Source organism: Cololabis saira, chromosome 4 (assembly GCF_033807715.1).
Source record: "Cololabis saira isolate AMF1-May2022 chromosome 4, fColSai1.1, whole genome shotgun sequence".
Classification (NCBI taxonomy): Eukaryota; Metazoa; Chordata; class Actinopteri; order Beloniformes; family Belonidae; genus Cololabis; species Cololabis saira.
In genome coordinates this window covers 21518439-21534166 of record NC_084590.1, presented here as the reverse complement: position 1 = coordinate 21534166, position 15728 = coordinate 21518439, and the positions used below count along the sequence as shown (strand labels likewise).

The 15728-nt window shown below is 36.7% G+C and overlaps 1 protein-coding gene across 1 annotated transcript; it reads left to right on the top strand.

Annotated features, from left to right (window-relative positions):
* The first annotated feature begins 1749 nt into the window (after positions 1 to 1749).
* LOC133441636 (cholinesterase-like) lies at positions 1750 to 14509 on the top strand. The gene is made up of 10 exons (XM_061719134.1): positions 1750 to 1853; positions 4027 to 4334; positions 6193 to 6418; positions 7077 to 7209; positions 7305 to 7456; positions 8842 to 9028; positions 9242 to 9552; positions 10035 to 10244; positions 10334 to 10491; positions 13845 to 14509. The coding sequence occupies exons 2-10, from the start codon at positions 4034 to 4036 to the stop codon at positions 13934 to 13936; spliced, it is 1770 nt and encodes a 589-aa protein (XP_061575118.1). The 5' UTR covers positions 1750 to 1853; positions 4027 to 4033; the 3' UTR covers positions 13937 to 14509.
* Positions 14510 to 15728: the final 1219 nt, after the last annotated feature.

Here is a 15728-nt window from a genome sequence, read left to right as displayed (position 1 = left end):
CCCTTCCTCTCAGGTTAATGTCCACATTTACAGCTGTTTGGTGTGTTGAACGAGCAACAGGCAATCATGAAAAGATAAATCAAGAGACATGCCAAAAAAAGAAACAAAGTCTATCCTTGAATTACAGCTAAATATTTCCATATCGAAAGTGATTTTAGAGTCTGGAATCACTTTATATATGGACTCCGGCAGAGTATGAACAAGGAAAAGAAAGAGGTTCTTAATTAATTGTTTCAATGTCTTAGTTTGTTGTGCCAAGACACTGCATCACCAAGGCTTGCTTTGTTTACTTCTGATCCATCTTCATATAAAATGCTGTTTAAAAAAAAGATAAAGATGAGAATATGCACAGAAACACATGCAAACACTGACAGTTTTAACATGTTAACTTCTCTGTCCAACATCAGCTTCTGGATGAAGGGAAAAGGGGGAGTAATGAGGGCAAAAATCCCTTAGCTAGAATAAGCAGACGTTCATGTGAGAAATAAACAAGGGACGTAGTTAACTCTCATTACACCATTTCCTGTCTAACGGTTCCTGTTTCCACAGAGGTCATGAAAGACAGTCTATGTCCAGTCTGTTTTTTTATGTGGATAAACTATGAGTTCAGGTTAACATAAACTGGCCCATTTCCACAATGAATGATCAGCAGACACGCAATGGCACTCCGTTCTATTCAGTCATATGAGTTCTTGGCACAAAATATTAAACTTCTGTTTTCTGCTTATTTTCTTATATTGAAATGAACAAACCCCAAAATTGTCTTTAATATTTTCTAAATAATATACGTTTTTAGCATTAAGAATACATAGAGTACTTTTATTGTAGGGGTGGTGCAGAGGTCTCAAAAATTAATGTATTATATATCATACATCAGGCATTATATACAGTACTTTAAACTGGCTCCACCTCCACATTAGACTACAATACTAGAAAATAAATGCCTCTGAAACACTAGGACATCATTGGATTATCTGTCATTGGTAAATCTGTTATTATTATTATCATTATTATTATTATTATTGTTGCTATTGTATATAATGATTTAGTTTTGCTTAAAGCCGGCAGTTGTTCTGTTGAATCATTTAAACTTGAGGACTACACTGATGCAAATATTGTGCTTGATCTACTTAAAAAAAACAAGTCAACTTTTTGCACGAGATTATTATATAGATCAAGAAAGACTAGTCTTTGTATAAACTATTTAATTTTCTGGATGTAAATAATACATCTTGCAAGTACAGTCAACTTAATTGTTTTACCAAAATTAAGTTGACTTTACTTGCAAGATGTACTATTTACATACCAAAAAATTAAGTAGTTTATACAAAGACTAGTCTTTCTTGATCTACATAATAATCTCAATGAATTTTGTACATACTTAAAATTAAGTAGTTTTTTATTTATTTATTTGTTTATTTTTACTTTTTTTTAACTTTTTTTTAATTAGTTTATATAAAAAAAATGTAATACTAATACAAATACAACAAGATCATTGCTTGTTGTTTGTGTGTAAATGAAAAGATGGCCTGGGATTACAAATACTGCTTATTAAGGAAAAAATGCACAATGTCTTGTTTTTTTGAACAAATGCAGATTAAGTTAAAAACTAGATGTATTAAAGCAACAAACCTCATTTTTAATTGTTAATATCACAATTTAAATATGTTATATTTACATGCGCTTAGATGTATTTTTTTCAGTGTACAGTATATGCAGGTGGCTGCGGCAAAGCAGTTGCCTTGTGGGTGGTGGAGTGGGACAGTCCTGGACACAGGGGTCCACGCCTACATCATCCCATCCTCGCTGTGTGATCATTAACTCAACACACAGGAAAACTCCTGGGAGATAAGGTAAGACACCACTATAGCTTCATTTTTAAGACGCTTGTGTGAGTTTGTGCGGGAGTGCGCTTCTGCTCCGTTGGTGCGTTGAATGCGCGCCACAGCCAAGCTTTCCTCTTGTTACGGGTCTGCTGTGCGTCCTTTCAAAGTAAAGCGGCTTTACGAAGTGGTCGCACGTACACTAAATCGTTGCATTGTCACACTCCCCAGGACCCCCAGTGTCTATTGATTCAAGGATTATAGGCGCTTCTGGAAACACACACGTTTTCAGCGGAGAAACGGTTGTGTGTGTCTTTAATTTACACACATAGGCACGCAAACGCAATATGAACACGCATTCAGATAATCAGACTTTGGCCAAGGAGCAGATTAAAAGATGATAAGACATTATGAGGCTATGCGAAAGAAAAAAACAGAGATTTCTTTGAAAACAGCAAGAACCACACTTCAGTTCTTCTCAACTTCATGTCAGTTGTTAATATAGCCGACATCCTTTCTTTCCAGACCTACAAATATAAAAAAAAGTTAAGAGCAAGAGATACTAAGACTTAGTATCTTTACCACGACACTTAAAACGTGTTTCAGTTAGGTTTCTTTTCCCCATTCTTCCTGTTAAAAACATATTTAAATTGGTTATTATTTTCACAATTTTTGGAGCCCAGTCCAGCATTGCTGCATCTATTTTCTATACTCACCCTCTTTTTCTGCAGCAACTTATGTGTTTACAAAGTAGTTTTCGTTTGTCCTGTCGAAGAATACTTACTTACTTACATTCCCGAAAAAACTGTTTTCTTTTAGGCAGTATATGTTTTTCAGTGTTTAACAAACTCAAATGAATCCATTGCATATTTGGTTTTATCAGCGGTTCTTGGATGATGGTTATTGATGCAGAACTCTTGAAAAGTAGGCTTTGATGGATGTAGAATAGTGTTATCATCATGCACTGATAGGTCCTAATCCTAAGCAAAAAAACTAAATGTAGTTGCTGTACTGTAGTTGTAACAAAGCAAGAGAATATGATCCCTGCACATTCAGTCTATTTTATTTTTTCTTTGGATTTGCGCCACATCGCATTAATCCACAGATCATTTCATGTTGTATCTTATTTGGCAAGTCAGTAGGAAAAGTCATTGGAGTGTCCAAAAATTATTTCGAAATAGTGAATGCAAATCCCTTCCAGTCACCATTGAGGAACATTGTTTTCATTCATTTCCATAAAATGTTTTCCTTGCATCTGTTTACAGACTAGAGATCATCTGCCCATTTTAACTCCTGAAAGATTCAGCCTTTCCTTTGTCATTGCTAACGCAACATTTTCTATTTACCGTCATTTTTGGAATTGGTTGCAGGGTTTCAATTCTGAAATAGTACATTAATGTTAAGTAAAAGATGAAATATATTGGGCTGCAATGTAAAAAAGTCAAATGTAAAATGTAAAAATGTAAAAAAGTCAAAAACAGGAATATTTTTTTCTATCTTTCAAAATTGACACATATACAACTAATTATGTCTGCTCCCTGATCCTTGAGCCCAGCTCTGTTGTTTCAAAGTCCAGTTTGTCTCTCTTTTTTAAAGATTTTTTGGCACTAGTATTCTTCATTCAAAGTAGGAGGAAAAGAAAGTGGGTATAGAGAGAGGGGGGAAGACATGCAGGAAAGAACAACAGGCCGGGGCTCAAGCCTGCGCTGCCTGCACAGGGCAGCGGCCTCTGTTCATGGCACCCTCTCATCCCACTGAGCTATCTAGGGCCAGTTTCTAGTCTAGTCTAGTCAGTTCTAGTCCAGTTTGTCTAATTACAACTAAAGGACATGCTACTTTAAGTTAGCAATGAAGGAAATGCTTTCCAAACAGCATGTGGTCCTGACTGTTTATGTTATTATGTACTTATTTTTTACCCAAGTAACATTTAATAAATAATATATGAATACAGTTTTAGTGTCATCTGTGGCTTCCTCTGTACAAAACAACAACAACAAAGCAAAAACAAACAAAAAACATAATTACTTCAATCAACATAGTATAGTAGGTACTAAACAGTAAGTCTGTTCACGGTGATGTATAAGTTTAGAATGATGGCTGTATAATACGCAATTATTTGTCTGTATTCCACATGCTATATACTGTATTGATAAACTTGCATTAATTAATGAGTGTTTCTCTTTCTTTGTTTTCTCCCTTCAAGATTTTCCATGGCGACAGTTTATCGGTGTACATATTTTGCTCTTTTTCTTGTTTCCTTTCATTTCCTGACTACATCATTTGCCACCCGAGATGACCTCATAGTCAGTACCAAACATGGGAAAGTTCAAGGGAAGTTGTTGTCAGTGTTGGATGGTGAAGTGAGAGCGTTTCTTGGAATTCCATATGCAAAACCACCCCTTGGGAAACTGAGATTTAAAGCTCCACAGGCAGTAGAGAAATGGGAGGGTGTGAAAGATGCCACCAAACATCCTAACTCTTGCCACCAGGTGATCGATACAACTTTTCCAGGTAGTACCTATGTTAACATGAATGGACACAATACATACGTGCTGAAAGTTATTGAAAGATCATTTGCAATGTCACCACCACCGTTATTTGTTTGTTACTACACTCTTTTCTTTTTCTAACTCTCATCAAGAAAGCATTATCGAAAATAGAAAGAGCACAGTATAAAAAAGGAACATTATCGTATTCTGGACTTAGCTTCAAAGCATAGCATTTTAATAACATTTATTTTATCGCCCCAGACAGTGGTTTTATCATTTAAACTTAGCAAGTACACTGATTTTCAGGTGAAAGCATGGTGAACTTGGGTTTTGCTGTGCGATGTCTCAGCTGGATAATTCAAGTAAGATAAAGAACTTTAAAAAAGACATTGTATTAGGTTCAGGTAGGCTTATCATGGGGGATTGCAATAATATATAACACCACACACCCACAGCGTGTGTTTGCAACTGACTGATTAGGGCATATCTTGCAGATGATTGTCTGTGAATTGTAAAAGAAACAAAACTTTCACATTAGATAAGGATACATTTGCATTCATAAGAGCACATAGACGAAATGAAATTGTTTAAAGACCAACTGATATGGTCCAAGCGGGACTACTTTTCGGCCGTAAAGTTTCCTGATTAAGACCATTCCACTTCCTTTCGATGTAAAGGAAGCAGTTCAGTTCTTATCATGCTTTAGTTTTCATTTGAAGACCCCATATAAAGTTAATTAGGGTTAATATTTAACCAACTCCCTCATTGCCAGTGAACATGAGTGGACGTGGCAGTTGATTTCCTTTTAGCACACATTAGTAATGAAGGGATCTTACTGCTCCTGAGCCAATGAGTTTTTCTTCCTCTTCTCAAATTTAAGTTTCAATGAGTTTTTAACGTCATTGTCAGTGAGTGACTTATTTATTTTTCATTTGTTGCTCATTTTATCTAATGAATAGATTGTTTTGCTGTGCAAGGTTTTCCAGGACATTCCATAGTAGTCTAATTCCCAAATTCATTACTGTTTCTTTCTTTACTTAGGGAAGCCATTGTTGTAGCTTGCTTTTACTCTGGAGAAGAAAAAAATAAAAATAAAGCATTTTAATTGCTCCGTTAAGGGATCAATTAAATTCACAAGTGAAGCCAGAGCACGACTGCATGGTCTTAACCGCTTTTGATAATATGGTGTTGGGGGAATTTCTTCAGGTGGTAGCATCCAATGGAGCCAGTGAAACATGCCCAAATCAAACAGATTAAGTGGTTTAATTTTAATTTTGCTTAGGCTTATGGTTTCTTTCTGGCTGAAAAAAATAGCAGGGCACTGAAAAAAGGTTTCGTCCAAGTGCTGGTGTTTGTAAAAAATGATATCAGGATAAGGCTTTTCTTTCTTTAATGGAACACTGGTCCAACTGTTAAACAGCACACTGGGAATGCTCCGCAGGCGCGCAATTGGCCACTACAGCTTTGCCTACTGTTCCGCCTCACCCGGGGGATGGACTGGGACTGGGTCATGGATGTATGAATATTTATAGACAGCCATCTGTTAGGCACTGTAAGAAAGCCAGCTATGACCATGCCAGGCATATGTAGAATGCTTAAACTAATGCCCAATTTAGATATGAACCCAAAAATAGATTGACAAAATGAGTCACTGAAGTTAGATTAAAAAAATAAACACAAAAAAGGGTAACACACAGATTTATGTGGGGGCTTTTTTTTATGTTACTGTCATTTATCCTACATGACCATTTACTGGAGGTTGATTGTTTCATAATTTTCTTACATCTGTTTGCATGTAATGTCAAAGTTTATTTAAAAATGTGTGATAATTGACTGGAACTACAACTTGAGGTATGTTTTATAATTGTTTTTCTTTTCAGGTTTCGTGGGCGCAGATATGTGGAACCCAAACACCCCTCTGAGTGAAGATTGTTTATATCTAAATGTCTGGTCCCCAGTTTTCAACAAAACCCCACCCTCAGCACTGCCTGTCCTTGTTTGGATCTATGGTGGTGGCTTTGTTGCAGGAACATCATCCCTGGACGTTTACCAAGGTCACTTCCTGAGTAAATCTGAGGGTGTTGTTGTAGTGTCAATGAATTACAGGTAAGAAGGGATCTAAAGTATAGTTTAAAAAAAACTTTTACTATAGTACCATAAGTTTGATTATCTTTATTTATTTTCCATTTTCTTTAAGATACAGACATAAAAAACACTAATGACTTGCATCTAAATAAATTGAATACTATTTAATATCTTTCCAAAGATTTTTATTTGACATTCTCTTAAAAATTGTTAAATTTGTGTTTCGTTCTGAGGGACTTCACACATTCAGTGGTATTAGTCCATGGAGAATTCATCACTATTTTCTGTTTGCATCTTGAATAGAAATTATGCTTTGAGAGAATATATATAAATCATATACTACAATGCGGCTGTCACTCATTCACTCAGGTGGAATAATTATTTTAACTGATGAGGTAGTTAAATTATTTATTCCTTGAACAGTGTAACATAAGTTTTTATTTCTGCTGTAGTGTTGGGCTTTGAAAAAAAGAGGGTCATTGGAAATTACTGACTTTTGGAACTAGTCTTTAGTGGTCATTGACTGTTGATTTGAACCTGATTTCCCATGGAAGAAAAAGGAAGAATCCTATGAAACCCTTTCCAATAGTAATTTACAATGCTGTAAAATCTAAATGAGCACCTGAATCATTGATCGTACTCTTAAAATATTTCTTCATTTTTGTGGTGATACTGACAGAGTAGGAGTTTTTGGCTTCCTTTCTCTTCCTAACAACAATAACATCCGTGGAAATAAAGGCCTGCTTGACCAGCGCTTGGCCCTCAAATGGGTGGCTGATAATATCGCTGGATTTGGAGGTGATGCTTCAAAGGTAAAAGGCTTTATCTTCTGAGCTTGTCTGAAACTTTATATTGAGATTTTTTTCATTGTGTATGTATATTTAGACTTATTTGCTGTTCTTTCCAGGTGACGATATTTGGGGAGAGTGCTGGGTCAGCATCCGTGGGCTTCCACCTGCTCTCTCCAGGTAGCCATGGGCTTTTTCAAAGGGCTGTGATGCAGAGCGGCTCTCCCAATGTACCATGGGGTATAAGCAGCCAGAGTGAGGCATGGGACAGGTTCGACATTTTACTCCACTTTTAAATTTAAATTTCAAAAACACTTTCGAAACTTTTGGATTACAAGTGTCTGCTGTGAGAAAGATTATTTACAAGTGGAAAGCATTCAAGACAATAATCAATCTTCCCAGGACTAGATATTCTAACAAATCCAGTACTTACTTCCATCTGTACAGATGCTCTATTGGGCATCTGACGACATCCTGACCAAAGTATGGTTATATTTCACAAAAAAAGGACGACACTAGGGCCAGATGCAATAATAGACTGTATATAACAATGGAAGAAGCATTCGGTCACGTGCTCCATTGGTTTCTTAAGACCAGTTTTTCGTACAGAGTGGAAGTCAATGGAGATTGACTCGCTTTCGTAGCCATCCTCTATCAGTCAGTTGAAGAACTGCAGCGAACCGTAGTCCTGCATGAGCATCAATGCGGAAGTGAGATGGTTGGTGCTTGGTTGCAACAGGTTTAGAGATTTCATCACATCAAAGGGGGGGAAATACATCCAAAACTCTGAAACAATTTCTGCATAAAAACTGTAAAAGTCAAAAAGTTGATTGCGATTGTATTCATGTCAATGTTCATTTGAAAAGGTTCTGTTTTTCAGCTTAAGCCAGCTTTGATTTAGATGAAGTTGAGTGCAAAATATTGGTGCATACTTGAAATTAAGGGGTTAATGCAACCAACGTCATTTGTACTAAATTTGTACTGTAACTACTGTAACTGGATATAACTGGATATAACTGGATGAGAATCGATTAGAGAATCAATAAGGAACCGAACCGAAACCGAATAAGAATACTTAAAAGCTAAAAGAGTGAATGTTTTAGAATTACCCAGTCGAAGTCCAGATCTCAAGCAACATTTTTAAACTGTGCTGCGACCTCAAGAGAGCAATGCCTTAGGAAATCACCAAAACCCACAATGAACTTTGTTGACAACTATGTTGTATAGAAGAATGGGCCACAATATTCACAAAGATATGACTGATAGTTATAGAGGAGGCAACAACTTCAAATTTTTCCTGCTAAAAATGGTTTTACAAGTTACTGAAAAATGAAAGCCCCTAGTATTGATCATTGTATTATTGTTCATTTCTTTTTGGCTTCATTTTGTTAAATTAATACTGTCATGGTAAAACAAGTTAAAAGTTATGGTTTTTCTTTTGTCTGAGGTTATATGTGCCAATTATTAACACCCAATATGATCAGTCAGTTGTCATTTTTACCCCAAACTGAAACACCATTAAAAGAGGGGTACTACATTTTTAATATAGGATCAATCAAAGAACATTATTTTAATTTTTTCTTTATCATATTTATTATTCTTTATTTGTTTTCATTTCCATTAATTTCCTCACATCCCCTCTTTGTTTATTACCAGGTCTCTTAGGTTGGCAACATTACTGGGTTGTCCCACGTCTCATCAAGCTCGTTTGGAGATTTGTCTGCAGCAGGCTGATCCTGAAAAGATTTCAACGAAGCAGTTCGACGTTCTAACAGAGCCTGCACTAATAGCCTTTCCCTTTGGTCCAGTAGTTGATGGTGACTTCCTAGGAGCTAACATTGAAGTGGGTGTATTTGTGGTGGATTTATGTATCTGTGTTCCAGGAGAGCTGCACATACAAATGTTAATTTTATGCATAATGTTTAGAATATTTTCATTTTCAACCATCCCATATATATATATATATATATATATATATATATATATATATATATATATATATATACACATATTTCAGTCCTATATTGTTACTTGCAGTTTTCTCCCCCTCCTCCAGGTGTTGCTAAATAGCAGCAGCCTTCCAAAGAAAGAGCTGATGATTGGCATAAACAAGGATGAAGGGACCTACTTTCTTCCTTATGGCATTCCCGGTTTTGGCCTAACTGGTCAGAGTCTCATCACAAGGAATCAGTTCCTGTATGGTGTGGGACGAACAATGACCAGTGCAAGTAATGTTGCTAAAGAGGCAGCTATTTTTCAATACACTGACTGGACTGATGAGGAAAGCAGGATGAAAAACCGTGACTCACTGGGTAGTCTGGTCGGAGATCAGATGTTCTCTTGTCCTGTTTTGGAGTTTGCTGAGAGGTAAGGAGCCATTTTAAACGTGATCTCGAGCTCAAAAAAATGATTATTACATTGATAAGAGGGCCTTTTGTTTGTTTTTGGAATTAACCAAGAATAACAACGAAACAAAGAAAATGTGTTTCTTTATCACAGGACTAATTAATTCACCCATCTAAGTTTTGCCCACATCATGGAACTTCACTTTGAAAAATACCCCTTTTAAGGAGCAAGTAGATATAATAGTGTTTTAATACTTTAATTTTTAGATTTTTGTAATATTTAATGCTGACCAAATTTTAGAATGCTGTGGTGTAGTTAATATAAAATTCAATACATTTCTATATCTTTCTGCTTTTTTCTTTTCTTTTTAAAGTGTTAGGGCTGGAAAATAAATATACTGAAACGTAGCCTTTACTTTACATTTATTATGTGTTTCATTTTGATTATTTATACTATCCTGTTGAAATGTAACAATATTTCTGTACCATTCCTGACTTCTCCAGGTACTCCAAAAATGGCGGTAAGACCTTCCTATATTTTTTTGACCACCGGTCATCTATCAATCCTTGGCCAGAATGGATGGGTGTTATGCACGGCTATGAGATAGAGTTTGTCTTTGGAATGCCTCTGAATATATCCTTTGGATACACAAAGAATGAAGTTAACATGACCAAGAAGTTTATGAAACACTGGGCCAACTTTGCCCGGACTGGGTAGGCTAATCAGGTGCTCATTCAATTACTGGCGCTGTGTAAGTGCCACAAAGATGCCGTTTCATTTCAGTGGTTTTCTCTTTTTTTAGGAATCCAGAGATTGATGGCGCTCCCTGGCCTACATTCACCCATGAGAAACAGGAATATGTCACTCTGAACTACAACCATCCAGAAAAAATGATGAGGATGAAGGCTAAAGAGTGTCAGCTCTGGAACAAATTGCTGCCTCAAATTCAGAACATCTCAGGTTAGACACACACATCTGACTTCTTCACACACACACAGATGCATAAATCCAAATGCAGAGTCAAAAGATCTCTGTACGGCATATGTTGTAGGAGGCATTGTGTCAGGTTCTGCTAGGGAGGCGTTTTTCTTTATTTAGCCTGTGGAGGAGATTTGCAATACTGGCTTACTCCCCCTCAGCTTAACCACAGTTTGGGAGGTCTGAGTGGGAGGAGAAGAGGGCCAGTCTTCCCTTCACTGAACAAGATGCGCACACGGTGAATAATCCTTACACAGCTCCAGGCTGACCCATCTCTCTGATCATACATGAATAAGACAGATGACGTAACATATTACACTTTTTATTGATTCATTTTGTTGAAAGCAACAGGACAAGAGGAGTGCACATATCTGCAGTTCTGGGACAAAGCTTACTCATACATGCAATGCCCAGGAATGACATGATGAGCATCTTATTTTGCTCCAGAAAAACAACACCTCCAGGAAACCATTAAAAACCCAATATTAGCCAACATATACTTTTATACACTTTTTGATTCTATTCACATCGTTAAAAAATTATCCTACAATGTTTACGAGGTTTTAAGAAACAAAACAAAACAAAAATCACTTTTACATACCAATGCAAGAAGGTTTGAAGGAACTCAGTGACTATTTTTACAAGGACTGGAATAATATAATTGTTAACTTTATTCTAAATAAGCATAATATAATAATACGTCTAGTAATAATAATAATAAGCCTAGTAGTTCAGAGTTTTACATAAGTTGATTTTATAATATCTATTTCAAACTCCAGCTTTAGATGTTAAAGAAAATAGTTTGATAGACAGAACACCCCTTACAGTGAGAACAATAATTATTTGACTCCCTATTCAATTTGCACAGTTGTTGGTAAAGTGAGTGGTCAATATTTTAGTAAGGTTATGAACTAAGTGTTCAATACCCTACCAACCAGCAAGAATTCTGGCTTCCACACACCATGAATGTTCTCATGAGCCATGCAGACTAGTCCTGTCTCTTATTCTCCAAATCTGAACCTGTTACATGTACAAAAGACACTTGCCCCGAGAATCAGGGTCTTTTCCATTTGGCCACCTCATTACCATCGGCAAGACAAAAGAACTGTCAACAGAGGGTCAGGGACAACATTGTAGACCTGCAAATGTTTAGAATGGGTGAAAAGGAAAGAACATCAGCAAGGATCTTGATGTGAAAGAAACAACGGTAGGAACTATAATTAAAAAATGGAATAAGTACAAAATAACCAATTACCGCCCTCAGTCTGGGGCTCCATACAAAGTCGCATCTTATGTGGTAAGGATGGAAATCATAAAAGGTGACAGAGAGGTTAATTATCTCAAAGTAGTTGGAATTACAATCACCAAGAAAATGAGTAACACTGCACTATAATGGACTGAAATCCTGCAGAGCCTGTGAAGTCGTCCTGTTCAAGAAGGCGTCTGAATGCTGCTAATGAACATTTATAATGATTCAGAGAAGACTTAGGAGAAGATGGTGTCAGATGAGGCCAGAATAGCTTCTCGGCATGAACTCAGCTTGCTGTGTTTGAGGGGAAAACTGACTATGACTTGTGAACACCACAGCCATCGTCAAATTAAGATGGAAATATTACGTTGAGGGGCTGTACAGTACAACTTCACTGCTTTTGAGGGGCCAATGTATGTGTCATAAGGCGCTTTTATACTAGTACCTACTCAGCGCGACTCGACTCGCCACACCTCGTCTCGCCTTGTCCTCGTTTGTTTCTAGACACCCAGATGAGAAGTGGGCGGGTTGGAACGAAGCTGCTGTGACGTATTTGATTGTGGGATCTAAATGGAGAAGACAATAACACTAAAGATGTAGAACCTGGAGGAGGTGATACAGTATATGTGCTGCTGGGTCTGTGGCTTGTGTTAGATATCAAGTAAAGAAATGAGAGTGAAAGAAGCTTCAAGCGGCGGCGCTTTCTTTTTATTTGTTTGTGTCGGCGCTGCTTAAAAGTCAGCTGGAGCCGCGAGCGGCTGAGAAGTGACCGAGCGCCTGGTAAATCTGGTCATTCCTTATCGCCCGTCTAGATCCCTTTTTAATTCTCTCCTCAGTCACCAGGTTTATGAACATCTGCACCTCAGAGTTGGATCACAACGTTTGCGCTCCCCTTGCCTGTTGAATAAAATGAAGGTCTGACGTCTGATGGCCCCGTCCCCCGACCAATCGGTGGCGTGTATTGTGATGACGTCAGATACAGGCCGACTCAGCACGCTTAGAACCTCGGCAGAATAGATACAGAAAAAGTATCAACTCGGCACGCCTCCACCCGTAGTGTAACAGCGCAAAACGGGGGTGTGGCGAGTGAAGTCGCGCTGAGTAGGTATTAGTGTAAAAGCGCCAATACACAGTAAAATCTTGGATAAGCCTTACCTAAGCCAGACTAGTACAGAGGGTATGGGTCTCCATCATGGTGATGAACCAAGATAACAAGTGGCTCAAGAAGCAGCACATTAGGCGCATGACATTAATTATAATGCAACAGCACCAAACACAGGTTTGTCAGTATTATGTAATATATCATTGTGAGTGTGTTGTCCCTAGTTTTATTAGTGCTATTTATTTTTGTTTTACATTCAATGTCCTCACATGTTTCACAGAAACCATGTGTGGAAGCCATTTGGTGTTGTAGAATGCAGAAAAAACCCAACCAAGTATATTGCTATTTATGTCCACAATAATGAAAGACTGGCATAGTTTACGTCTCAATGTGAATTTAAGTTATTTCTTGTCAAGTTACTGCATTGCTTTGTAGAGTTGCTGGACACGTGATCATTTATCCAAAGTATTGTCTTCATCCTACTGATATCGGAGTATTGTTTTTCTTGTAACCAAACCGTATGACTGACTTGAAGCTCAACCCTTCCTATTAAAATCATGAGTATGCGTATATATCTAGTTTCTTTGAACTTTACCAGTTCTATCAAAATGTGCTGGTGGAATGTTTGTAAATCCCACCAGGTACACCCTGTGTGCAGCACTCTGATCTTAGATAACAGAAAATTCACATAAACTTCTGCACCAGATATTTTTAAAAATATAATATTTTGCCCCAGAAAAGAACTGAAAATTATTTGACTTGGTTTAGAGTTAATTTCAATTCAGTGTAATGAAGAGTTCTGTTCACTTAAATAACATATCAATTACTAAATGGAAATTACTTGCTGCTATTCACACATTGCTTATGTACAATTACACCCACACTGTCCATTTATTCACAAGTCAGCAAAAGCTGAATTATCTTTTTTTCAAAGTTGAATACTAATTTGCAAAAATGTATATTTCTTTCTTTTTTCCTCCACAGATGAGCTGGTGTCTTGTTTAAATGGAAGTGGGATGTTTCTGCAAAATAATAACTTGGTTCTCTTCATTTTAATGGTTGTAATTTTATTCTAATGACTAAAGGAGTACCTGCATTCTCCTGAGCTGTGCCAATTGTGTGATGAATAACTGAGAAGATTTTAAGTTGCTAAAATATACTGATTCAGTAGAGTGCATAAATATATCATGGCATTATTTGATATGGGACTGTTACTTTTTTCATCATTGGATAATATTCATTGATGTTCAGATATGGCAATAACTCTCTCTAGATATAACTTAAAAATAGGACATAAGACACTGGTCGGTAGTGCAAATTTGTATTTTCATTTTAAAGGAATCATATTAGGAAACAAAGAGCAGTTGCTATACAAAATGCTAAACACAATTTGAAACTAATAACAAGAACAACATTACTAATAACAATTATAATAAGAACAATTGTATTATTTTTAAATTGGCTCATATTTCAATAAGTTCACCCTCTAAAGGCTATGATCTGTTTTGGAGGACCTATTGTTTTAGTTATTTTTCATATATTTGACTACATCAGAAAGACAACCAGGATTATTGACTTGCACTGATGCACTGTAATAAAACTGATCCATAAAGACTGTGTAATGGAAAATAAAGGTGGTATAAAATGGTTGTGAAATAGTGGGTTTTTCTTATAACACTGAATTTTTTTTTTAAATGTTGTTTACTGATTTTTGTTAAACATGCACAGGAACATTGATTGTTCTTTATATGTTTGTTTAATTAAAAATGATTCATTACCAAGTGCAAATTAAACAAAAAAATAAGAATTAGTTCAGCTAATATGCAATGTGTTTTTCTCTCATTCTCATTGCAAAAATATCTGCAAATGCACCAGTTTGCAGTCAGTGATTTACAAGTAATATGAATACTGCACAGTATTCAGTTCTACTTGTGTATGTTAAATTTTACAAAGTTGCAAAGACTTTTTATAAGATTGTCACAGTTTTGCATTTATGTTACAGTTTTGTTTTTCACAGTTTTGGTTGGTTATGTTCCTGTTTTATTTTGAAACCCTAGGTCCTTGTGTTTAAGTTATGTTTTGACTTCCCTTCCCATCTGTCCTGATTGTTTGCACCTGTGTCTTGTCAAGCCTTGTGAATGGCTGAATTCCAATCTCCAAGATCTCCAATCTTATGTGCGCGCTCCCGCGACTTGCGTAATGGTTCAGGGCTGTCCCATTCCTAAAGTCGTTAAGTGCGCGAGGGCTCCCGGCAGACATTTTGAGCCCTTACTGCTCACTTACCGTCAGTCCGCATCTCCGCAGACTTTTGGAAAGGGAATTACCCACAGTTCATTGCGTTGTGACATAAAAGGAGGTTACCAGGGAGAATGTAAACAAAACAGGGGGCGGAGGAAAAGGAACCATGTGCGACTGCGAGACGAAAGAAGTTCACCTGTAAGTATAAATACATAGCCCACTGGTGATTTAAATTCAGAAACTGTTGTCCCGTTATGATTTTTCAACGGCCCTATTATTTCCTTTACAAACAGGGAGCGACCAACAAACGGAGGGAAGAAAACCAAAAAAAGGACAAATTAAGTTTTGGACTTTTTTCAAGACTAAAGACAAGAAAAGAGGCTGAGGGAGCTGGATGAAAATGAGGAGGAGAGGGAAAAGAAGAGGAATGACCAGTTATCTAAGTTAATTGACATTTTTGGGAAGATGGAAGACAAAATGTAGTTTTCTTCATATTTTTTTTATTCATAATTTGAGGTTCAATTTCAATTTCTTCTTTCGTTTTCATTTTATATTAGACAAATCCTCAGTTGACCGGGTGTTGAATAAACAAGACTTGCTTTTCTTTAATCTGAGTACAGTGTTTGAATT